The 25,580-nt window shown below is 36.1% G+C and overlaps 2 protein-coding genes and 1 long non-coding RNA gene across 3 annotated transcripts; 2 read left to right on the top strand and 1 right to left on the bottom strand.

Moving 5' to 3' along the window:
• LOC125246717 lies at positions 1-3,569 on the bottom strand. Its single transcript, XR_007179951.1, has 3 exons — positions 3,219-3,569; positions 2,094-2,187; positions 1-872 (listed from the first exon to the last, which is right to left on the bottom strand). It is a non-coding gene; the product is annotated as an uncharacterized LOC125246717 (long non-coding RNA).
• Positions 3,570-4,172: 603 nt separating this feature from the next.
• On the top strand, positions 4,173-15,452 carry LOC125247012. Its single transcript, XM_048158177.1, has 18 exons — positions 4,173-4,375; positions 4,546-4,708; positions 4,895-5,047; positions 5,137-5,297; positions 5,496-5,669; positions 9,472-9,610; positions 9,687-9,874; positions 9,946-10,087; positions 10,183-10,373; positions 11,285-11,473; positions 11,550-11,712; positions 12,193-12,345; positions 12,476-12,636; positions 13,055-13,228; positions 13,334-13,472; positions 13,666-13,853; positions 13,926-14,067; positions 14,159-15,452. Exons 1-18 carry the CDS (start codon positions 4,214-4,216, stop codon positions 14,350-14,352), a joined length of 2,976 nt encoding a protein of 991 aa, XP_048014134.1. The 5' UTR covers positions 4,173-4,213; the 3' UTR covers positions 14,353-15,452.
• Positions 15,453-16,932: 1,480 nt separating this feature from the next.
• Positions 16,933-22,984, top strand: setd6 (SET domain containing 6, protein lysine methyltransferase). The gene is made up of 9 exons (XM_048157681.1): positions 16,933-17,111; positions 17,252-17,335; positions 18,451-18,595; positions 18,681-18,822; positions 18,904-19,098; positions 20,412-20,538; positions 20,623-20,803; positions 20,885-21,027; positions 22,461-22,984. The coding sequence occupies exons 1-9, from the start codon at positions 17,085-17,087 to the stop codon at positions 22,788-22,790; spliced, it is 1,374 nt and encodes a 457-aa protein (XP_048013638.1). The 5' UTR covers positions 16,933-17,084; the 3' UTR covers positions 22,791-22,984.
• Positions 22,985-25,580: the final 2,596 nt, after the last annotated feature.

The raw sequence follows: 25,580 nt of genomic DNA, 5'->3' as shown, positions 1-25,580 counted from the left end.
AGATTAAAATGTTTCAGTTGTATGACTGTAACATAAACTTTAATAAACGGTTACACTGTAAAACCCGATAAGTTGCGGTAACTCAAACCATTTGAGGAAACTAATTGCTTCAAACCATTTAAGTTTTAAAACTAATATGTATAAGTACTCTAAACTCATATGCATTGAGTTAAATTCACTTAAATTTTAGAGTTGGTTTAGTCAATCATAAGAGTAAAGTCAACTTAAAGATTTTAAGTTTATTCCACTCATTCAGTTTGAGTTCAGGTAACAAATCTAACTAAGTCTTAACTATATTGTTACTTAAATGGTTTTAGGAAACAGATTGCGGCAAATGGTTTAAGTTAATCCAACTCAAAGTAATAAAGTTACGTAAGACTAAGCAAAACTTAACATTGGCACAAAATTATGACAGAACAAGAGGGTATTCTTAAGTATTTATTGAAAAACAACAGTTAATTCACAAAATGTTCAAGCATAAAATTGGGCTGTCAAGTCAAAAATATAACTTTAAAACAGTCTTAGATTTTTTTCCCTCCAAGTATAAGACCGCACAAACAAGGAAATATGTTTGTTTAAAAATTAATTTTAAAATTGTAAAAGTTTGTAAAATTAAATTAATAATATAAAATAACTATGTTCTAACACCACCAGAAACAGAGTAGATAATTTTTATGTAAGAAAGGTAATTCAACAGTACTTTCTGTACGAACTAAGTGTACTCCAAAGGCAGTGCACGGACTTGGCAGACATCACCTCATCTTCAAAGACAATCAAAATATCCAGTGGGTTAAAAGGTAAAAAGTTCCCTCTTCCTCCTCTACAGCAATGATGGTGAGTGTTGCCTTCTGCACCTGGTCAAGCTCCTTTTTCTAAACGCATTGGGGGAAAAAAAATAGTGTTAGTGTATGTCACCACACATAAAAACAACCCTTGTCAGAGCAGACACCATATTTAAATTTTCATAAATGAAAATAACATTGTGTAGGTTTTGGAGTAATGTTTACTCAATAGGGTGTGCTATTTAAAACCCTGTAGTACTTTAATTTTCACAACATGTCTTCCAGAGTTGTTTGAATGTTCATTTTTATTAATAAAAATTTAATTTGGCGTCAACCTAAAGTTATAAATTTATTACACTAACTAAAGAAAAGTGGTGCTTATAGGGTTAGTTCACCCAAAAATGAAAATTCTGTCATTTATTACTCACCCTCATGCCGTTCCACACCCATAAGACCTTCTTTCATCTTCAGAACATAAATTAAGATATTTTTCATAAAATCTGGTGGCTCAGTGAGGCCTGCATCGCCAGCAAGATATTGAACACTTTCAGATGTCTAAAAAGCTACTAAAAACATATTTAAAACAGTTCATGTGACAGTGGTTCAACCTTAATATTATAAAGCGATGAGAACACTTTTTGTAAGCCAAAAAACAAAATGACTTTATTCAACAATATCTATTGATGGTCGATTTCAAAACACTGCTTAATGAAGCTTTACGAATCTTGTTTCGTATAAGTGGTTTGGAGCGGCTATCAAACTGCCAAAGTCACATGAACCATTGACATTTCAAAACACTTGATGTAACAAAGCCTCGTTTACTGAAATCAGTGACTTCAGCGCTCTGAACCACTGATTCGAAACAAAAGATTTGTAAAACTTTGAAGATTCATGAAGCAGTGTTTTGAAATCGGCAATCATTAGATATTGTTGAAAAGTATTCTAGCCACTTTATAATATTAAGGTTGAACCACTGTAGTCACATGAACTGTTTTAAATGTTTTTAGTAGCTTTCTGGGCATTAAAAGTGTACAATATCTTGCTGGCGATGCAGGCCTTACTAACATCTGATTTCATCAAAAACATCTTAATTTGTGTTCTGAAGATGAACGAAGGTCTTACGGGTGTGGAACGACATGAGGGAGAGTAATTAATGATAGAATTCTCATTTTTGGGTGAACTAACCCTTTAAAAGGATAGTTCAGCTTCAAGAGGAACATAAAAACACAGTTACCCACACCATGCATTTATGCTCATGTCAGCAAAAAGCTTAAAATGTTGCTAAGTAAATATAATGTTGTTTTGACCTACCTTGTGTCTTAAAAACATCGGCAGACTCTTCTTTACAGATAGTAAGACCCGCCAGATCGTAGTTCGAATGACATCAAAGCCAAAAAATGCAGCCCTTGAAAACAAAACAAAAAATTAGGTTAGTTTAACTCACAATTTAACAACATTTATGGTCAGTTTATTTTTATGATTCATGATAAGACAATTTTCAATCACTGCAACCTAGAATTAGCAATTAATTGACACCTTTATACAAACCCAAGTCAACTTCAGGATAAGTGCCAGTGGAAAATAACACAAGATAATTTTTCTTATCCATATTAATAAAGTCAGCTATAACCAGAACTTAAGACGTAACCAGTATTCTTCTGAAGCAATACAACATGACAAGACAGACTGAAATTTAAGTTGTTATTCACTCCAATACAGAAAATGGTGACAATACATTATCAAACATCATTGGTCCTTGGAGGTCATGATGCCATTCATGTGGTGTGCAAGAACCAATATAGCTTGATGTTAGTTGAGGTTTGTATTATTTTTTGTGTGGGCTGTGTATGCATTGATCAATATGTTTAGATTTAAATTTCATTATAATAAGTTGCAAAAACAAATATTGTATTGCTTCAGTATATACTTACCATTTGTGCTGCAATAAATTTCTGGTCATCATTACATACATTTGCAAAAATAGCAATTTAAAAATTTAAATTGAAGAAAGATGCATTTAACATGTTCATAACGTGACAATTTGCATTTCGTACCATACTAAAGCCCATCGATTTGTTCAATGTGAATTATAATTACTCATATATTGTAGCCATGTTGATATCACACCACCTTTCAACGTCTTTGCTCTGAAAATATTAATTTCAAAAGCATGACAACAAATTGTTATTATGAGTTTCACATTAGAAAACGTGAAGAGCAAATAACAGTCTTAAATGTTAACTAACGTTAGCAAAACAGCCATCATAAACGACCCTCGAGCCTCTGTTCACCGGGGCTTATATATTATGTGATATATTATCACATAATATATCACATAATATCATATAGGATATATTATGTGAAACTTACGAAGCGGGTCATAAATAAATATTAACAATAAGTTTAAAGGTTGTAATATGGGTGGGTTTACATTACCTGTTGCTGTAGTTTCTGCGGCGCCGCGCGCGCGAGAGATGTGGAAGATGGTCTGCCAACCGTCTCAAAATATAAAAGTCGCGTTATCTGAGTCCGACTGTGAGAAAGCACAAAAAAATATTTCTTAATTTACCACAGACAGCCTGTGGGGTACAAAAACACAGCATTTCACCTGCCGTCGATAACTTGGATAACGTGTTGGCTGGCGGCCTGGCGCCTCGACTGTTTGCTAGCAAACGTTAAACAAATTAGTATTACCGAGCTGGTTAATCTTCAATTAAATAGGTACGAGAACAAAACCGAAAACGTTCAAAAGTGCCACAAATATGAATAAAGTAACTTAGTTAGAAATGCTTACCTGTTATTTTTCTTGACCGTTGCGTGAGCCCGTCCTCCTGCTGCGACTGAAGGAGGGAAAATGGCGCCGGCGCGATTTTTTGTTGCCTAGAAACGCACTTGGGTAATACTTTGACATGAATAAATGTAATTACTTTAAAAAGGCTTAATGTAGGTGTGTAGGCTTAATATGAAACAGATCAATGTATTTATTATTGTTTGTGTGTTTATTTGATAGCTTTTAGTCATTTATTTATAGACGACGTAAGCTACTAGATTAAATTAATTTCTGTAACTTAAACCATTAAAGTTAAAATAACATAGTGACTTATTTAGTTTGAGTTCTACTTAATATAATACGTTTTTGAGTTCACATCACAAAATTTGTTAAGTTGAATTAACCTTTTTTTTAAAGTTTTAAGTAAAATGAACTTATTTCATTTAGTGAATTCCACAGTTAGGTTTTACAGTGTACATTTTGCCGAAAAATAATTAAGCTCTGTCTTGGATTGGTTATTATTAGTATTTTAATTTGAGCCCTCAGGCAACATGCTTCATGGGAATGTTCAGTAGGCCTATTTGAAGTGGGAGGGCTTGGTGCTTTAGTATCTGAGTTTAATTGTGAAACGTGAGCAGTTCACAGCTGGACATCCGTCAGCATGCTGGGCTTTCTGATACTGGTGTGGATATGCATCTTCATCCTGTTCCTCTTCATCCAGATCCCGAGGCCAAAGAACTTTCCTCCAGGACCTCGTCCTCTGCCATTATTTGGGAATTTGCTTGAGCTAAACATCAATAATCCTTTGAAAGATTTCGAGAGGGTACAGTACTACACTATTTGAACACTTCCTTAATCATTAGTTAAAGAAATATATTAAGGATAACCATGCGACTTTCAAGAGTTGACAATATTTAACTGCATTGTAAAATATCTGGTAATGTATTGCATAATGAGCAGCCCTGTGTGATGTCTTAACGCTAAACTTTTTAGCTGGGAGAACGCTATGGAAAAGTTTACAGTCTGTACCTTGGATCAAAGCCTTGGGTGGTTCTGAATGGTTTTGAGGTTTTGAAGGAAGCTCTTGTTACTAAGGCTGTGGACTTTGCAGGACGTCCTCAGGACCTCATGGTCAACCATGTTACAAAAGGAAGCGGTAAATCTACTTGCAAATGAACTTCACTCTTATACCTCTGTACAGACTACAGTTAATCAATATCTTTTTGAGGTTGTTCACTTTGTGTCTCCTCTTTATACAGAGTCTAAAGAGCATTTTCAGCCTTATCTGATAATACACTTAGTATCATTGAGGCTTGTAAATAACATTTACATATAATCGCAGGTGTAATTTTGTCTGACTATGGCCCCAGTTGGAAAGAACACAGACGCTTTGCTCTGATGACCCTGAGAAACTTTGGCCTGGGGAAGCAGTCGATGGAGGAGAGAATTCTGGGAGAGGTTTCACATGTTGTTGCTAAATTGGACAAAAGAGTTGGTAATAATGTGTCTTATTTCCTGTATCTCAAAATAAACTCACACAAGAGCTTGACTTGACATTTAGATCAATGTACTTTGTCTGTACAGGAAGCTCCTTTGACCCTCAGACTATGTTCCACAATGCTGCTTCAAATATCATTTGCATTGTTCTGTTTGGATCCCGATATGATTATGACGATGAATTCCTCAAGCTTTTCGTTCACGTCTATACAGAGAATGCAAAGATTGCCAATGGACCGTGGGCCATGGTGAGGCATTTCATCACTTCATCGTTTAAGTGTTTATATTAACAGCTAATAAAGAGAAGCCCAAAAGTCTGAAACCACATTTAATTTAATTGTTATTATTATAATTTTTTCAGGAGTATCTAATGACCAACAATAAAAATATTTGCTCTTAATTGTCTTTGGACTTTTTTATGAAGAATTTTCTCTATTTTATTGCAGATATATGATACATTTCCTATGTTGAGATTTCTGCCCCTGCCCTTCAAGAAGGCCTTCAAAAATGCCAGCACGGCCAGAGAATTGTCTGCACAACTGGTCAATGAACACAAAAAGACAAGAGTCCCAGGAGAGCCCAGAGACTTCATTGACTGCTATATGGATGAGCTTGATAAGGTGCGTGCGCATCTGTGATGGACATTTTTTAGGAATGTGCAACATATCGGTACCATATCGGTTATCGCCGATATTAGATTTTTTTATTTATCAGTATCGGTATGCGGAAACTGAGCTTTTTGAAGATGCTCTCCTAAGTGGATAAATTTGAAACGGTATTTGAAAACGACGATGCATGTTTAGTCATGTGACGCATATTGTATCGATAAATATTAGGGCTGGGACAATACATTGATTGGCGGATATTTTCCGATGTCTCACGATTCTCTCTCATATCGATTCTGAGCTTAGTTTTTAAAGAATTAGTTCACTTTAAAATGAAAATTACCCCAAGCTTTTTTCACCCTCAAGCCATTCTAGGTGTATATGACTTTCTTCTTTCTGATGAACACAATCTGAGTTATATTATTAAATATCCTTATGCATCTGAGCTTTATAATTGCAGTGAACGAGACCAATGAGTATGAAGCTGAAGAAAGTGCTTCCGTCCATTATAAACATACTCCACACGGCTCCAGGGGGTTACTAAAGGCCTTCTGAAGCGAAGCGATGCATTTGTGTAAGAAAAATATCCATATTTAACGAGTTATAAAATAAAATATCGAGATGTCGCCAGACCGCCTTCTGTATTTAACTTGGATACATAAAGTGTAAAAGTCTTGCAGTTCAAAATGTCCTATGCCTTCCGTATTAAAATTACGAAAAAAGCTAAAAGGGATAGTTCACCCAAAAATGAAAATTTGATATTTATCTGCTTACCCCCAGGGCATCCAAGACTTTGTTTCTTCAGTAGAACACAAATGATGATGATTTTTAACTCCAACCGTTGCTGTCTGTCAGTCGTATAATGGGAGTGAATGGGAACTCGAACAATAAGAGTCGAAAAAATGTGCATAGACGAATCCAAATTAAACCCTGCGGCTCAAGACGACACATTGATGTCCTAAGACACGAACCGTGTCTAGCACTCATTGAAGTATATGCGCGAGACATCACTGCCGTTGTCAGAGCGTGATCAGACCTCACTAAGCAAGTGCTGAACTCAGTTGGATATAATGGTGTATTAGAGGTAAAAAATGATATAAATACTGTTTCTCGCACAAACCGATCGTTTCGTGTCTTAGGACATCAATGTGTCGTCACGAGCCGCATGGTTTAATTTGGATTTGTCTGTGCATGTTTTTTCGACTCTTATTGTTCGAGTTCCCATTAACTCCCATTATTTGACTGACAGACGGCAACTGTTGCAGTTAAAAATCATCATTTGTGTTCTACTGAAGAAACAAAGTCACCTACATCTTGGATGCGCTGGGGGTAAGCAGATAAACATCAAATTTTCATTTTTGGGTGAACTATCCCTTTAACTGACATGATGTCAGTAACTCTTTTTTGTAAGTTGAGTACAGAAGGCTACTGTAGATATTTTACTTTAACTTGTTAAATATGGATCTTTTTCTTACACAAATGCATCTCTTCAGAAGGCCTTTTTTACCCCCCGGAGCCATGTGGAGTATGTTTATTGAGTATGTTTGTGTGTATTTTTATTTAGTATGTATACTTTCTTCAGCTCATACTCATTGGTTCCATTCACTGCCATTATAACGCTTGGATGCCTCAGGATATTTATCAGTATAACTCCGATTGTGTTCATCAGAAAGAAGAAAGTCATATACAGTACAGTCCAAATGTTTGGAACCACTAAGATTTTTAATGTTTTTAAAAGAAGTTTCGTCTGCTCACCAAGGCTACATTTATTTAATTAAAAATACAGTAAAAAACAGTAATATTGTGAAATATTATTACAATTTAAAATAACTGTTTTCTATTTGAATATATTTGACAAAGTAATTTATTCCTGTGATGCAAAGCTGAATTTTCAGCATCGTTACTCCAGTCTTCAGTGTCACATGATCCTTCAGAAATCATTCTAATATGCTGATTTGCTGCTCAATAAACATTTATGATTATTTTCAATGTTGAAAACAGTTGTGTACTTTTTTTTCAGGATTCCTTGATGAATAGAAAGTTCAAAAGAACAGCATTTATCTGAAATACAAAGCTTCTGTAGCATTATACACTACCGTTCAAAAGTTTGGGGTCAGTAAGAATTTTTATTTTTATTTTTTTGAAAAGAAATTAAAGAAATGAATACTTTTATTCAGCAAGGATGCATTAAATCAATCAAAAGTGGCAGTAAAGACATTTATAATGTTACAAAAGATTAGATTTCAGATAAACACTGTTCTTTTGAACTTTCTATTCATCAAATAATCCTGAAAAAAAATATTGTACACAAATATTTTGTACAGTTGTACACATTAAATGTTTCTTGAGCAGCAGATCAGCATATTAGAATGATTTCTGAAGGATCATGTGACACTGAAGACTGGAGTAATGATGCTGAAAATTCAGCTTTGCCATCACAGGAATAAATTACTTTGTGAAATATATTCAAATAGAAAACAGTTATTTTAAATTGTAATAATATTTCACAATATTACTGTTTTTTACTGTATTTTTAATTAAATAAATGTAGCCTTGGTGAGCAGACGAAACTTCTTTTAAAAACATTAAAAATCTTAGTGGTTCCAAACTTTTGGACTGTACTGTATGTCATATATATTAGAGCGCCCGACTCCCACGCCGGAGACCCAGGTTCGAGGCCCGCACAGAGCTGTTTGAGGGGTTACATTGGTGCCGTGACCCGGATGGGAGTGAGGTTTAGGGGGGTGAGTGCAACGGAGGCCAGCTAGTAGTCACTGTGCAAGTAAACCTCACTCCTCTGATCTCAAGATATGCTTTAGAGACTGACACTAGGGGTTGCAGCCCTTAGCCTCCTTGTTAGAGCGTCTGACTCCCATGCCGGAGACCCAGGTTCGAGGACCGCACCGAGCGGGGCGAGTAAGACCTTGGTAAGGGGTTACATATACACCTAGGATGGCTTGAGGGTGAGTAAAGCTTGGGGTAATTTTTATTTCAAAGTGAACTAATCCTTTAACAGCAGATGGTACTACATGCTTTAGAAACACCTGTACTCTGCTAACTTCCAGTTCCTTTACACACACACACCACTTAAACCTAAAATAATCATTCATAAAGTTTGAAAAGGTTGAAGTGAATTACAAGTGGGCTATGTTCTCATTAACCTTGCATCATAAAAGCATTCTGAGCCGAGGTGCAAGTATATTTAACCACTTATATGACTCAGCCAAATGCACAATCGCTGTCAGTACTCTTCTTCATAGCATTTGAGTGTGTGGTTAAACACTAGCCTAGAGTGCCATCTGCTGTTAAAACTAAGCTCAGAATCGATTAGAGAGAGAAAATATCAGAATCAATCCAGAATCATTGTATCGAGAATCAATGTATTTCAAAAAACACAGTTTTCAATTGTATCTGGATTAATGTAGACATAGCTTTAAAGTTAGGGGTTGTTTACACGACACCGTTTTCAAATAAAAACTGAAAACTTTTTATGGTTCATTTACATGACAACAGCCAGTTTCGCCTCTGTGTAAACTACAAAAATTGTTTGTGAATTTGTGAAAATGGTGACATCATGCATATGTGTATGCGTACTACGTGTTCTGTTTAGGTGCGTGGTGTTTCTTTACAAAGTGACATCGCCCACTACTGGTCTGCCAGCATAATACAGTGTTTTAAGCCATTTACGTGGATCCGTGTGAACAGGGATCATTTTGAGCACGTTGTCGCCTGTACACAAAAAAAGCAAAAATCTTTTAGTACATCGTTGTCGTGTAAATGTATCTGTGTCTTTAAAAATTTTCTTTAATTTCACCAGAGAGGAAACGATGGTTCCTCGTTTACTGAAGCTCAGCTTATCCTGTACATTCTGGATTTGCACTTTGCAGGGACTGATACCACATCCAACACCCTGCTCACTGGTTTTCTCTACCTCATGACCCACCCAGAGATTCAAGGTTTGTTGTTTTGGTTTATTAATGAATTTTATTTAATTCAATGCTTTAGCTTAAACACGACTTTTTATTTCATCAGCAAAATGTCAGCAAGAGATCGATGATGTTCTGGCGGGTAAAGATCACGCATCGTATGAAGACAGACATGATATGCCGTACACAATGGCTGTGATTCATGAAGTTCAGCGCGTCGCTAACACTGTACCGTTAAGTGTGTTTCACTGCACCACCAAAGACACTGAGCTGATGGGCTACAACATCCCGAAGGTGAGGAAACCGCTATATAAAGAGAGTTTTAACCCTTTAAAATCATAACTTGGTCTCTTTTTGTTCTCTAGGGAACTTTTGTTATTCCTAACCTCACTTCTGTACTAAAAGAAGAAGGCCAGTGGAAGTTTCCTCATGAATTTAACCCAGACAACTTCCTGAATGAGCAGGGCCAGTTTGAGAAGCCTGAGGCCTTTATGCCTTTTTCTGCAGGTAACTGTTTCATAATCGGAAACTGGTATAATTTTCAGTTTTTTTAGTCCATTATGTAAACGTATATTTCGTATACGCACATATGTGTTTTACAGGTCCCCGCGTGTGTCTTGGTGAGGGTCTTGCGCGTATGGAGCTCTTCCTGGTCATGGTCACTCTGTTGCGCCGTTTCCAGTTTGTGTGGCCCGATGATGCCGGGGAACCAGATTACACCCCAGTGTACGGGGTCACCCTCACCCCCAAACCCTACAGAATGCACATCAAGTGCAGACAGACAGTCAAATTATGATAATCGTGTCAATTTTCTGTTGCAAAAGATGACTTGATGTTATTATTTTAATAACAGAATGTATTATAACTGGTCATACAGTGTATATTATAAAAAGGTCATAAAAAATCATGCAGTCCTTAAATGTAAAAAAAAAATAAAAAGTGTTTTACAAAATAGTTGGCTCAACTTGTCTGAATGTATGCCAGTGTGGATTTATTGTGTTAGGGTTATTATCATTATTGAAAACTAAAAATGAAAAACTGGAACTCCATGTGTAACAAGAAACATTTCTTATTATAATCAATGTTGAAAATAGGTTGCGACATCATATTTTTGTGGAAGTAGTGATGAATTTGTTAAGGATTCTTTGATTATTAGAAAGTTCAAAAGAACAGCATTTATTTGAAATTATAAATGTCTTTACTGTCACTTTTAATCAGTTTAATGCATCCTCTCTTGCTGAATAAACATATTAATTTCTTTCAAAAAGACTCCAAACTTTTGTAAGGTGGTGTAACTTCATTAAACATGAACTTACAACTAGATAACAATAGACAACTATATAAAACACTTAAACTAAAACAAAATTCTAAACTGATAATAAAGTAAAATTGGAAAATTCAAAACTACATTGTTTACCCTGTAGCAAAAGTAATAATTATTTGTCTTTTTAATTGGTCTTTTGACTCATACACCTGATAAACTGGAAATGGAACTGACTGCAGTCTCTGTACTGTGAAGGGATTTGCAGTTATAGAGTTGAAACCAGTTTAATTCAGGTGAATAGAGAAACGCAGAATGTTGAGCAGTGTTTGTTTGCCTGGGTTCATTTTATCTTTCTGAAACACGGCCAATATATCTGTTGTTCAGATAGGCAATGTACCTGAGTGGTCTGAGTTCACAAGCTTATTTTGCTTGAGTGAAACAGAGACAACAGCTGGACATCAGTCAACATGCTGGGCTCTTTGTTTCTCGTGTGGATATGCATCTTCTTCGTCTTCCTCCTAGTCCGGATCCAAAGGCCGAAGAATTTTCCTCCAGGACCTCGTCCTCTGCCAATAATTGGGAATCTGCTTCATGTGAACATGGCCAATCCTTTGAAGGATTTTGAAAGAGTATGAGTTTATTTTATGTTTTCGTGAGTTTTAAATGTTTTTTCTTGTTTGTAAAATCATTTTCCATTTTTCCAAGCTTGCAGAACAATATGGGAAAATTTTCAGTCTGTATACTGGATCAATACCAACAGTTTTTCTGAATAGTTTTGAGGTAATTAAGGAAGCTCTGGTTACGAAGGCTCAAGACTTCTCAGGACGGCCTCAACACTTCATGATCAGTCATCTCTCGGAGAATAAAGGTAATTCCCACTACAAGCTGTAAGAAAATCAAATACTAGTGAGAGTCAAATTGCTTTAATTATACAACAGTTCAATAAAGTGTGACTCACATATTAGACATAACATTAACTTGCCTCTTTTCCACCACCAACGAAAATAGTTACAAACGAAGTCAAAGGATTAATCGTTCTTCTCCATCAATTATGTTGTTCATGAATTAATTTTAAAAGAATTGGTTGAGTGAATTACTCACAACAGTAACTTGTCGCCACCTACTGGCGTAAAGCCGAAAGTATAATCCGCCTTTTGCTCTGGTATCGGTCCGCGTGAATATGCACGAGTGATTTTTGACCAGTCCACTTGGCATTGTGCACGCGCACAAGTAAAAAGTATAGCTTATATCAGGAACATCTATGTTCTGATGGTAAATGTAATCTGTTGGAATATGTTTAGTTCTAGAAACCCTGCAACGTTTAACTAACATCATAATATTAATAAAGGTGTTATTTTGGCTGATTATGGCCCCCGTTGGAAGGATCATCGACGCTATGCTTTGATGACCCTGAGGAACTTTGGGCTCGGGAAGGAGTCCATGGAAGAGAGAATTCTAGGAGAGATTTCACACATTGTTGCTTACTTCGACAAAAACGCTGGTATTTATATGTTTAAAACTATGTAATTTAGATTTTGCAGTTATCAATTTAGACAATGTGAAATTTTTTATTTTATGTCTCAGCTGACAAGGAAAATATCGATCTTTTTAATTGATTTACATTTATACAGGAGAAACTGTGAATCCTCAGAATATGTTCCACAATGTTGCATCAAATGTTATCGGATTGGTTCTGTTCGGATCCCGTTTTGATTACAACAATGAATTCCTTCAGCGCTACGTCCAGCTCGTTACGGAGCTTTCAAAGATCTTCAATGGACCATGGAACATGGTGAGATTTCAGATCAAAACACCTTGTGAATTTTTTTCAGTTTTCCTCTCTGCTGTCCATTTTTGTTACAGCTAATGATTAAACTGTGATGTTCATGCCATTGCTAATCAGAAGAAGGAGATACAGTAGGCTATTAGGGGGAGGGGCATTCTCATTCTAGAGAGCATCTGATTGGACAAAAATCTGTTTAGTGCAGGATGAGTCATGAATATATAATTAGTCTTTTTTTGTAAAATATAAATCTGTATAACTGCTAAATGTGTATTTTGTGAACATTGAGAGGTTTTTAATGTTATGTTTTTTAAAATAATTTTTATAGTATTTTGATTTCACTGAATGCAACTGACATTCAAATTTGGGAAATAAATATCTTTCATTTTAGAGTAATTGTATAAGTTTGTATGTCCTTTCCTAACAGATATATGACACACTTCCTTTATTGAGAATCTTGCCCCTGCCTTTTAAAAAAGCCTTTGGTCATGTGAAGAAGTTAAAAAGTATGAATAGAAGTCAGATTGCTGAACACAAGAGCACAAGAGTCCCAGGAGAGCCGAGAGATTTCATTGACTGCTATCTGGATGAGCTTGATAAGGTGCGAGTTTCTTCTGACATACATTAGGGTTCGAACTTCTAAGACCAAATTGAACAAATGCACCACAGTTTGAGACTCAAATGAATGATATCTTACACTCCCCAGAGAAAAAATGATGGTTCCACCTTTTCTGAAGACCAGCTCATTATGAATATTCTGGATTTGCACTTTGCCGGGACTGATACCACTTCCAACACCCTTCTCACTGCTTTCCTCTACCTCATGAACCACCCAGAGGTTCAAGGTCTGGTTAAAAAAAAACACACACATTGTTTTGAACTAAAGAAGCTAAACATGATATTGTTGTGAATTTTATTGCTAATTTGACATTATTTTTCTAACTGGATATTGCAAACATTCAGGTGTATGTTAGCATATTAGCAAAGCTAACTCCTTTCAGGGAATTTAGACAAAACATGACCTTGTTTTCTCTCCAGCAAAATGTCAGCAAGAGATCGATGATGTTCTGGTGGGTAAAGATCACGCGTCGTATGAAGACAGACATGATATGCCGTACACAATGGCTGTGATTCATGAAGTTCAGCGTGTCGCTAACACTGTACCGTTAAGTGTGTTTCACTGCACCACCAAAGACACTGAGCTGATGGGCTACAACATCCCGAAGGTGAGGAAACTTGCCTAGAAAGCACAGTTTTTCATACTTCAAAACAAATTTAAACTGTTTCTCCTCTGTTAGGGAACTGTAATCATTCCCAACCTCACTTCTGTACTAAAAGAAGAAGGCCAGTGGAAGTTTCCTCATGAATTCAACCCAGCCAACTTCCTGAATGAGCAAGGCCAGTTTGAGAAGCCTGAGGCCTTTATTCCCTTCTCTATAGGTAACTATTCAGACATTTTTTGTGTTTTATCTTGTTTATCTTGTTTTGTGTTTTATCTTGTTCTGTGATCATCATCACATGTGTTTTACAGGTCCCCGCGTGTGCCTCGGTGAGAGTCTTGCGCGTATGGAGCTCTTCCTGGTCATGGTCACTCTGTTGCGCCGTTTCCAGTTTGTGTGGCCCGATGATGCCGGGGAACCAGATTACACCCCAGTGTACGGGATCACCATGACGCCCAAACCCTACAAAATGCAAATCAAGTGCAGACAGACAGTGAAACAATAAATCATAATGCCAAATATTACAGGATTTAATTTGATAAGCAGATTATCTTTGAATACCTAATATTAATTGTAGCAATATCTACAAAAACTCTGATACTGCATATAAAGTTACAGGTAATCGAGCACAACAGTCAGGTTCTGGAAGTAAAAGTTCAATTATTTTTCTCCATAATGATAATGTATTAAACTTTTTCAATATGGGCCTACCATGAGCTTCAAAGTGGTTGAAGTGCTGATATATAACATGCTTTGTATTTAAATAATTTACTCACCCCCATGTCATCCACGATGTTCATGACTTTCTTTCTTCAGTCGAAAAGAAATTAAGGTTTTTGAGGAAAACATTCCAGGATTTTTCTCCATATAGTGGACTTCCAACAATTACCAATGGGCTGAAGGTCCAAATTGCAGTTTAAATGCAGCTTCAAAGAGCTCTACATGATCCCAGCCAATAAGGGTCTTATCTAGAGAAACGATCTGTTATTTTCTAAAAAAAAAAAATAAAAAAATTATATACTTTTTCAACACAAATGCTCATCTTGCACTAGCTTTGCGATCCGCCACGCATGACATAATCACGTTACAAAGGTCACGCATGACATAGGTTAAATACAGATTAAGTGTCTACAAAGCTAATGTGCAAAGATTACAAACGACCTTTACAAAAATAAGATAAAACAACGATAACAACGATCGTTTCGCCAAATAAGTCCCTTATTCCTCGGATGGGATCATGTAGAGCCCTTTGAACCTGCATTGAAACTGAAATTTGGATCTTTCTGAAGTCCACTATATGGAGAAAAACCATGGAATGTTTTCCTCAAAAACCTTAATTTCTTTTTTGAATGAAGAAAGAAAGACATGAACATCTTGGATGACATGGGGGTGAATAAATTATCAGGAAATTTAATTCTGAAGTGAACTAATCCTTTAATAGCTGAATTCCTGTTCAGCTACACTACCCATAATCCCAAAGTGAGCTCTGTCAGTGAAGTCACTGAAATCCCTATGGAGAAAATTAATAGGAAGAATATTTCTGAAACCAAGGCTGCTGAAAAACTGTGTGGTAATTAATAAAATAAATGTCTATTATAATTGTTATATGTGGCCTTCGTGTCTTTTTTTTTTTTTTTTGAGACATCCCTAGCAAATGTCCCAGTTCTGTGAAATAAACTTTTTTTACTTAAATCTTCCTTTTCCACTTTTTTCATTTCACTCGGCGGCCATCTTTGAAACGCCTCTCGGCATCCTGGGCATCATGCCCTATCTGTTTGAATGGGGAAACTCTCCAAATTCTCCAAAACTGTTCGCCAACCTTACAATTAAATTTCATATTTGAAATCACCAATGAAATCTAACAACAACCGGCTCATAAATTTAGTTTCTAAACGCTCGATCATGACAAAAAAAACTATTTTTCAGGCTGGATCAAGCTAATGCGCATGCGCAGACCTAAATGCGCGTCTCTTCGGAGGCGCGCGTCTGACGACGCGATGACTTTACCAGTCGGCGATTGGCTATTATTTAGAAGGCGGGACTTATTCCGCCATATTGCGCGTTACACTTTCTCCCATTCAAAACTATACGAGTGACACGTCTTGTGTTATTCTAGTCTTTGGTTGTACACATCTATATCTGAATAGCTATATTCTGAAATAATGCAAGGCAAAACATCTCACATTAAAATGCTTTAGTTGATTACAATTAAGTAAGAATTATTTTGATAATAAGTAAAATATCAGCTCTGAACGATCTCAAACCCTTGGGTGGACTAGGGGAAATCCATCCATCCATCCATCCGTTTTCCACTTATCGTCTGTCCAGCATGTATATTACACACAATAACCACACTACCAAGTCAAAAGTCATGAAAACTATGGTATGACACAGAATCAGTGAAGTGTTTACAATGTTTCAGAATGTTCAGAGAACAAAAGTAACAAGTATTAAAAAACAAAAACAAAATAATGTTTTGTGCTAATGTTTGAGAACATTATTAAATACCAGATAACTTTGAAAGAATGTTTTGTTAATGTTACTGGAAGAACGTTTGTTCATATTTATGAGAGAACCTTGCCAGAATATTAGCCAAAGTTCTGAGAATGTTCCCTGTTAGCCGAGTCTGTGCTGTTTGAGAAGGACAAGTGGAAGTTTCCTCACGACTTCAACCCAGCCAACTTCCTGAATGGGCAGAAACCTGAGGCCGTTATGCCAGATAAAGATGACATTGTCTCTGTTTATGTGCTTCATTTTATTGTCATAGTAAATTTATGTCTGTTTGCTTAGTGAATTCTTTTAAGACAGATGAATATTGCATAATAAATTTCTTTCCATATCCTCACACTTACTTGTCTCAGTCAGAATCTAGCTTTGATGTTTATCTGGCCTGAGGATGCATGAGAACCAGACTTCACCCCTGTGTTTGGACTGACTCTGTTGATTACGGGAAAAAAATGTAGCCCAAAAAATTAATAAATAAACAAATATATATATATAAGATAACATTATATTGATTACTCATTTTTCATTATGTTGTTCATTCAACAGTATAGTAGGTGGCGCCATTGTACATGATTGTATTACTTTCTGCAGACGTACTGGAAGAAGAAGAAGTGACCGAAGCTCCTCACATGGAGGCACACAGAATATAATCTTTACTATACTCTTATGCTGTGGTCACCATAAAACAATATATATTTTAATATCTCACCGACGAGTTTGCATTTAAATAAAATGGCGACAGACACAAAAAGGCCGAAGGTAAAAACAACGTTTCCTCAAGTTATTATTACTGACAGTTCGCAGGTTGTTAAAATTCACAATTTAGATTCAAATATTAGCTTTAGCTTGAACCACAGATGTTTTACAGTTATTGTGCTTATCATCATGTGTGGTTTCAGATAGATGATGAGAACTGTGTGCTGGACCCCCTGAAACACTTCTTGCTGTGGTGTGATAGTGTGAAGCTGACGCTCAGCGATAAGGTAACTGAGTTGTTAATTTAATGTATAGTTATATGTTATTTTGTTAATTTGCATTATTGTAAATAAAATTGATAACAAGCTTATTAAATAATAATTAATAATAACATAATAATCAGGGTTATTTTAGTTTTATTCATACACAACTATAGTATTTATTAATTTCGAATTAGCTTTTTTTTTCTTTTTTCAGTTTTCATTTTAATTTTAGTTGACGTGTTAGTAATTTTGTTGTGCATTTGTCCTGTTTTTTTATTTATTTAAAGCCATTCAAACTCTCAAGGTCCATAAAGGTACTAAAAACATATTTCATGTGAGTTCAGTGGTTCTACCTTAATATTATAAAACTCACAAGAATACTGTTCGTGCGCCAAAAAAAACAAAATAACGACTTTTCTACAATATCTATATGGGCCGATTTCAAAACACTGAAGCTTCTGAGCTTTCTGAATCTTTTGTTTCGAATCAGCGATTCGGATCTCCTATCAAACGGCTAAACTGCTGAAATCACGTGACTTTGGCACTCGGATTCACTGATTCGATTCGTAAATATCTGAAGCAGTGTTTTGAAATTGCCCCATCACTATATATTGTTGAAAAGTCTTGTATTTTGTTTTTTGGCGCACAAAAAGTATTCTTGCCGAGTACAAGTACAAATACATGATTATAGAAATTGTTTTCCTGATGATGAAACCCTTGGAGATATTTACCAATGTCTTTAGACATACAAAGACATACAAAGTGCATTCGTATTACTACGAAAGGGAGAAAGTGCAACTCGCAATATTGCGGAATAAGTTCCTCCTTTTAAATATAAGAGCCAATCGCGAATTGATAAAATCATCACATCACTGCAGCTGCCTTTAGAAACTCCGGTTGCTTTCAGAAACAGAAATGATTTGGGCTTTTAGAAACAAAATTTATGAGACAGTTGTCAGATTTCATTGGTGATTTCAAATATGAAATTTAATTGTAAGCTTTGTGAACATCTTTGAAGAATTTGATGTTTCCCCATTCAAAGAGATAAGACGATGACTGAAGAGTCGCCTCAAAGATGGCCGCCGAGTGGCCCGAGACTTATGTGTATATTATACCACTGTGTATATTAATTTCTTTAGGTTTACTTAAGTAAAGAGGGTACAGTAGCAGAATATGGCATGCTTGCCAAAGAGGACATTGAAGAGGGGCACATCTTGTTCTCCATTCCCAGAGAGACCCTCCTGCATCAGGGCACCACTAAAGTCAAAAAAGTGCTTGAAGAAGGTATGAGGACATTCAGGTTATTGCAGTTCCACCTTCTGTAGCTGGCTTGTAACCACCACATCTTGAACTTATGGTTGTTGTTTAGGGAAGAAAACTTTGGAGAGCGCATCAGGCTGGGTTCCTCTTCTTCTGGGTCTCCTGTATGAGTACACATGTTCACAATCCCATTGGAAACCATATTTGTCTCTCTGGCCAGACTTTAGGACACTGGATCAGCCCATGTTCTGGTAAGTTTTGCTGTGAATATCTGCAGACCTTCGAGATATCCTTCAAAGATCCTTCATGGTCGTGTTGTCTCTGTTTTGAAGGTCCGATGAGGAGCGTGATAAACTCCTGAAAGGCACAGGAATTCCTGAGGCTGTCAACACTGATCTGAAAAAACTCCAGGATGAGTACAATAACATAGTCCTTCCTTTCATGAAGTCCCATCCTGACCTGTGGGACCCCGAGAAGCACAACCTGGAGCTCTACAAGAGCCTGGTAGCATTTGTAATGGCCTATAGGTGAGATATCTGTGAGCTATTAGATTTGATTAAATTAAATTTGCAATAATATGAGAATTCTGTTTAGCGATGCACAATATATAGCAAATCGGTTGTTGGTGATATATTAAATTTATCGGTATAGATCATATTGGATATTTAATTGTGCATGATATACATTTAAATGACATTTACCATTATCTAATGAAGTGACTAATAAATAACACTGTTTAATGTAATATTTAACAAATCTAAAAATGACTTTCATACTATACATTATAATGCTGTGATACCTAAAATGACTTGTAGCTCTTATGATTTATTTATTTTTATAGCCCTAATTTTATTTTTAACATTTCCTAACGTTTCTATGGAAGCACATATCCATGTCATAAGAACAAAAATCATGCTTTTGTAAATCATAATGACATAAAAAGTCAAAATTATGACACAACAAGTCATAATTATAACATACAAAGTGGAAATTATGACATGCCAAGCAGAAATTATGACTTAAAAAGTCAGTTCTTACATAAAAAGTAAATTATACATAATTATGAGATGAAAAGTTGAAAAAAGTCATGGCATACAATGTGTAAATTATGACAGTCGAAATTCTGACTTAGTCAATTCTTACATAAAAACATAATTATGACACACTAAGTCATAATTATGAGATGAAAAGTCAAAATTATAACTTGAAAAAAGTCATAATTATTTACATTTACATTTATTCATTTGGCAGACGCTTTTATCCAAAGCGACTTACAAGTGAGGAATACAACAAGCGAGTCGTCATGACGAGGCAAATAGACAAGAAGTGCTCATAATACAAGTTATAGGCAGTGCTCAGATTATCCTAAGCTACAATAGAGAGGGATTAGAGGAAGTGAAAGGATAGGAGTAAGAAGTTTTTTTTTTTTTTTTTTTTAAGATGAGGTTAAGTGCTCACGAAAGAGATGGGTTTTCATAGTTATGACATACTAATTTGAAACTCTGACTTAAAAAGTCATAATTATGACATACTAATTTGAAACTCTGACTTAAAAAGTCATAATTATGACAGAAAATCCAAATTATGAACATAAGTCATAATTACGATATAAAAAGCTGAAATTTATGACAGAAAGTCAGAATTTTAACTTTTTATCTTATAATTTTTAATGATAATTGTGACTTTTAAATCTAATAATTATGTATGTCATAATTTCAACTGTTTAATCTCATAAGTATGACTTGGTATGTCATAATAATGACTTTTATGTTATTACCAAAGCATGATTTATTTTCTAACATGACAGAAATGGACATCTCTCAATATTTCCTTGTCTCAGTTTTCAAGAGCCTGTAGAGGATGAGGATGAAGAAGAAGAAAAACAGCCTAACCCTCCAATGATGGTGCCCATGGCTGACATGCTGAATCACGTTTCCAAGCACAACGCCAATCTGGAATATACACCTGTATGTGGTGCAGATGTATTGCCTTTTTTTATTGTTTATGCTAGATGCTTTTAAATCTCACAGCTGACATGTTCCCCTGCACAGGATTGCCTGAGGATGGTGTCTGTACGGCACATTGAAAAGGGCGAGGAGGTCTTTAACACCTACGGACAGATGGCAAACTGGCAGCTGCTCCACATGTACGGCTTTGCAGAGCCGTTTCCTACAAATGGCAATGACACAGCAGATATACAGATGTCCAGTGTGTACAAAGCAGCAGTGCAAGGTGTGGCTTTATAGATGTTTGTAAAAAGAGGAACTAGCTTTTAGAAATACATTTTTTGACACATTTTAATTGCATTTACAGTGACACAAAGTGAAGCAGATCAACGGCTCTTAGTGGACAAGTGGAACATGTTGTGTGAGATGGAGATTGTTGGAGAGAAAGGAGTCTTTATCTTCGGACAATCAGGCTCCCTCACTTACAGTGAGCTCTACACTACTCTGAAGGTAACCATTTGAGCCACATGACAAAATGTGACAATATACAGTAGTCAACTTTTGAAGTGGATCAAAAAATTTCTAAGAAGAAGGTTTTAGGACAACTTCGATGAAAGGTTTTGATCCACTTCAAATGTTGACTACTGTTTTTTGTTCGAATGACGATTTTTTAAAAAATTTTTTATTAAGAAATTAATACTTTTATTAAGCAAGGACACATTAAGGGTTTCTGCAGGTCTTAAAAAGTCTTAATTCACCCTTATAAAAATTATCTTAAAATCAGAGTAGAAAGTCTTAAATGTATAAAGTCATCAAATCAGCATATTAGAATGATTTCTGAAGGATCATGTGACACTGAAGACTGGAATAATGATGCTGAAAATTCAGCTTTGCATCGCAGGAATAAATTGCATTTTAAAATACATTCAAATAGAAATAAGTTATTTTAAATTGTAATATTATTTTACAATATTACTGTTTTTACTGTATTTTTGATCCAGTAAATACAGCCTTGGTGAGCAGGAGAGACTAAAAATATAAATAATCTTAATGATTCCAAACGTTTGATTGGTAGTGTCACTTTCAAATTAAAATTTCCTGATAATTTACTCACCCCCATGTCATCCAAGATGTTTATATCTTTCTTTCTTCAGTCGAAAAGAAATGAAGGTTTTTGATGAAAACATTCCAGGATTTTTCTCCTTATAGTGGACTTCAATGGCCTCCAAACAGTTGAAGATCAAATTTACAGTTTCAGTGCAGCTTCAAAGGGCTTTAAACGATACCAGACGAGGAATAAGGGTCTCATCTAGAGAAACCTTCGCTCATTTTCTAAAAAATTATATGAGTTTTAACAATAAATGCTCATCTTGAACTAGCTCTCTTCTTCTTCTTCTCTATTTGAATTCCAGCAGTGTAGACACTGCTAAGTGTATTACTGCCCTCCACAGGTCAAAGTTTGAACTAATTGTTATATACTTGCACTAGCATATTGTATATGACAATTTAGTTCAAACTTTGACCTGTGGAGGGCAGTAGCACATTTAGCAGTGTCTACACTGCTGGAATTCAAATAGAGAAGAAGAAGAGAGCTAGTTCAAGATGAGCATTTATGGTTAAAACGTATAAAATTTTTAATTTTTTTTTTTTCAGAAAATGAGCGATGGTTTCTCTAGATAAGACTCTTATTCCTCATCTGGGATCGTGTAGAATGCTTTGAAGCTGCACTGAAACTGTAATTTTGATCTTCAACTGTTTGGGCTCCATTGAAGTCCACTATATGGAGAAAAATCCTGGAATGTTTTCATCAATAACCTTAATTTCTTTTCGACTGAAGAAAGAAAGACATGAACATCTTGGATGACATGGGGGTGAGTAAATTATCAGGAAATTTTAATTTGAAAGTGAACTAATCCTTTACAATTTTTTGTTTTCTTGAGTAGGTCCTTTGCATGCCGGTGCAAGATTTCGAGGAGTTCCGTGAAAACGAAGGCTGGGAGGAAGACGAAGAGGATGATGATGATGAAATGGAGCAGGCTCTGAGTTTCGACGGGCTGACAGGGTTATCAGCGGAGTGGAAGCGTCTCCTGCACACAGCAGCTGCTTTGACGCTGGACTCTTACTCTGAGGATGTAGAGACGGACAGGAGGCGGCTGGAGAATCAGGGAGCTCTGGCTGAACTCAGCAGCAGAGAGAGGAGAGCTCTGCATGTGCGTTACGGTCAGAAGAGCATCCTACAGCGCTTGCAACAGCTCACCAAATCTACGTCTTAATGTACAGACTCCACAAACATTCTTGCATATCTTATACAGTGCTGACACTGCCTTCTGGGAAACACTGTAGTTGGCAAAACAGGAAAGTCCTCAGGTGACATGGTGTAACTGAATTTGCAAACTCTGTATAGTTTGTAGGTTTTTCATTTTGTATGCTATACATTTCATTTTCATAAAAATAATTTGGAATCTTACGTTTCAGTTGTGTTTTGATTCTGAGCTGTTGTGGAGTGTAAATGTGGTTTATTTAGTGTGACTTTTGGTGGGTTCAAGCCCATTTACCTTTATGCATTTGGAATATGCTTTTATATGTTGCACTGAAGGCATACATTTTTTAATCAGTTCATGTATTCCCTGGGAATTGAACCTATAACCTTGGTATGGCTAGACTCATGCTCTACTTTTTAAGCTTCTGCAAGTCACGTCAGAATTAGCACATTTACAAGAACACTGAACATGAACGTTGTTAGCTATGTTTCCATCCAGTTGCGAATTTAACTTGTTCACAAAATTGTATTATCGCATAAATCATTTGCGAATAAAGCAGCGTTTCCATCCTATGGGTTCAAGATAGCAAAATCGTCACTTCCTGGGAAACTTATGCAAAAATATCAGTAATAAAATTTGCTCTAATTGGTTGCTGCAATTCTTTATCATAAATCACTTGCATTTCACAAACACTTTCAAGTTATCTTGTGTTCAGATGCTGGTGTTTGGGAACACATTTATGTGAGATGCTTCTGGGTGGGAATGAAGCCAAGTCATTTAGTGACTGACTTAAGCATTTCAGAATGATCAAACCAACATTTGAGATATTGTGTAATGAAATTGGTCCACAGGTTAATCCAGATATCCAATCACATCTTCTGTTGAGACAAGTATCTGCATGTCATCTTATCAGATAAAAAAAATCATCTGCCTCAATTGAGCAATATTTTATGTGCATTTTTAAAATGTATGCACATTTTGGCATTTCCATCTAGCGTTTTTTTTAATGCAATATCCCAAAATGTGCATACAAATAGGTGGATGGAAACATAGCTACTGTAACTTCTTTCCAGTGAGGATTTTAAGCCTGACTTTCAGGTATGTCAATAAAACAAATACCTTTTTCAATAAGTTCATCAAGATAATTCTAAATTCAATAAGTTTTCTGGGAGAATAAATCGATTTGTGGATTGATTGAGATTTTCCAAATGCGTCGCCTTTCTTTCTTGAATCGCTTCTGAGCTTAGTTTTTAACAGCACGCTCAAGTACTCACGAAGAAGTGTGTTCGGCTGAGTCTGAGAACGTATTTGCACCTCAGAATGCTTTTATGACACGAAATTAAAGGATTAGTCCACTTTTAAATACACTTTTCCTGCTAAATTTACTCACCCCCATGTCATCCAAGATGTTCATGTCTTTCTTTCGTCAGTCGAAAAGAAATGAAGGTTTTTGAGGAAAACATTCCAGGATTTTTCTCCTTACAGTGGATTTCAATGGCTACCAACAGATTGAAGGTCAAAATTACAGTTTCAGTGCAGCTTCAAGGGCTTTAAACGATACCAGACGAGGAATAAGGGTCTTATCTAGCGAATCGATCGGTCATTTTCGATAAAAATACAACCGTTTATGCTTTATAAACAAAATATCGCCTTGAACGTACTTTCCGCTTCCGCATTCTTCGTAACGCTTACGCTGAATGTCCTACGCCTTCCCTATTCAAGTTACGGAAAAAAACTAAACCGGCGCCGCGTTCGTTCCGTAAGTAGAATAGGGAAGGCGTAGAACATTCAGCGTAAGCGTTATGAAGAATGCGGAAGCGGAAAGTACGTTCAAGGCGATATTTTGTTTATAAAGCATAAACGGTTGTATTTTTATCGAAAATGACCGATTCGATTCGCTAGATAAGACCCTTATTCCTCGTCTGGTATCGTTTAAAGCCCTTGAAGCTGCACCGAAACTGTAATTTTGACCTTCAACCTGTTGGTAGCCATTGAAATCCACTGTAAGGAGAATAATCCTGGAATGTTTTTCTCAAAAACCTTCATTTCTTTTCGACTGGAGAGAGAAAGACATGAACATCTTGGATGACATGGGGGTGAGTAAATTTATCAGGTGTATTTAAAAGTGGATTAATCCTGTAATGTAAACAACCCTGCAAACACCCTTGTAATTTGCCTCAACCTTTTCTAACTTTATGAATGAACATTTTATAGAAGGTTCAAGTGTTGTGTGTGTATCAATTTCAAGTACAGCTGTTTCTAAAGCATGCAGTGCCATCTGCTATTAAAAACTAAGCTCAGAATCATTTCTCGATTTGCGATTCAAAGATTTATTGTTCCCAGCACTATTGAACATCACCAGAGCAGTGGGCAGACATTTTTGCTGCGGCACCCGGGGAGTGATTAGGGGGTTAGGCGCTTATTCAAGGGCACCTCAGTTGTGGGTAATGAGTAGAAGAGAGCACTGTTCAGTCACTTCCCCCACCTACATTTCCTGCTGGTACTGAGACCTGCAACCTTCGCATTACAAGTCCGAGACTAACCATTAGGCCACAACTGACCAATTATACTAATTTCAACCCTTCCTTTTCACCATGTGGTTTAATGGCCTTCCATTTGTGAGTACATGAAGAAGAAAAAAATCCAGTGAAATTCAGTTACTCCAACCAAAATCACTATGAAATGCATACAAATGATTTATGAACTTCCTGAATGCAGTTTGACTTGGACTCAAATGTATTTAGAGTATGAAAACTGGATTAAACTCCAAAAAACATGAAATTTTCAGTTCATGTCAAAAAA

The sequence above is a fragment of the Megalobrama amblycephala genome, linkage group LG15 (genome assembly GCF_018812025.1).
Source record: "Megalobrama amblycephala isolate DHTTF-2021 linkage group LG15, ASM1881202v1, whole genome shotgun sequence".
NCBI classification, from domain to species: domain Eukaryota; kingdom Metazoa; phylum Chordata; class Actinopteri; order Cypriniformes; family Xenocyprididae; genus Megalobrama; species Megalobrama amblycephala.
The sequence above is the reverse complement of the archived record's forward strand: the minus strand, read 5'-3'. Positions and strand labels throughout refer to the sequence as shown.

Bases quoted from the DNA above. Each gene is read 5' to 3' on its own strand.
- LOC125247012 (XM_048158177.1), top strand. From the start codon at position 4,214: ATGCTGGGCTTTCTGATACTGGTGTGGATATGCATCTTCATCCTGTTC. The intron at 12,346-12,475 runs GTATTTATATGT...ACATTTATACAG, and splicing joins TTACTTCGACAAAAACGCTG to GAGAAACTGTGAATCCTCAG. The intron at 14,068-14,158 runs GTAACTATTCAG...TGTGTTTTACAG, and splicing joins CTTTATTCCCTTCTCTATAG to GTCCCCGCGTGTGCCTCGGT.
- setd6 (XM_048157681.1), top strand. From the start codon at position 17,085: ATGGCGACAGACACAAAAAGGCCGAAG. The intron at 17,112-17,251 runs GTAAAAACAACG...GTGTGGTTTCAG, and splicing joins CAGACACAAAAAGGCCGAAG to ATAGATGATGAGAACTGTGT. The intron at 18,823-18,903 runs GTAAGTTTTGCT...TCTGTTTTGAAG, and splicing joins CTGGATCAGCCCATGTTCTG to GTCCGATGAGGAGCGTGATA.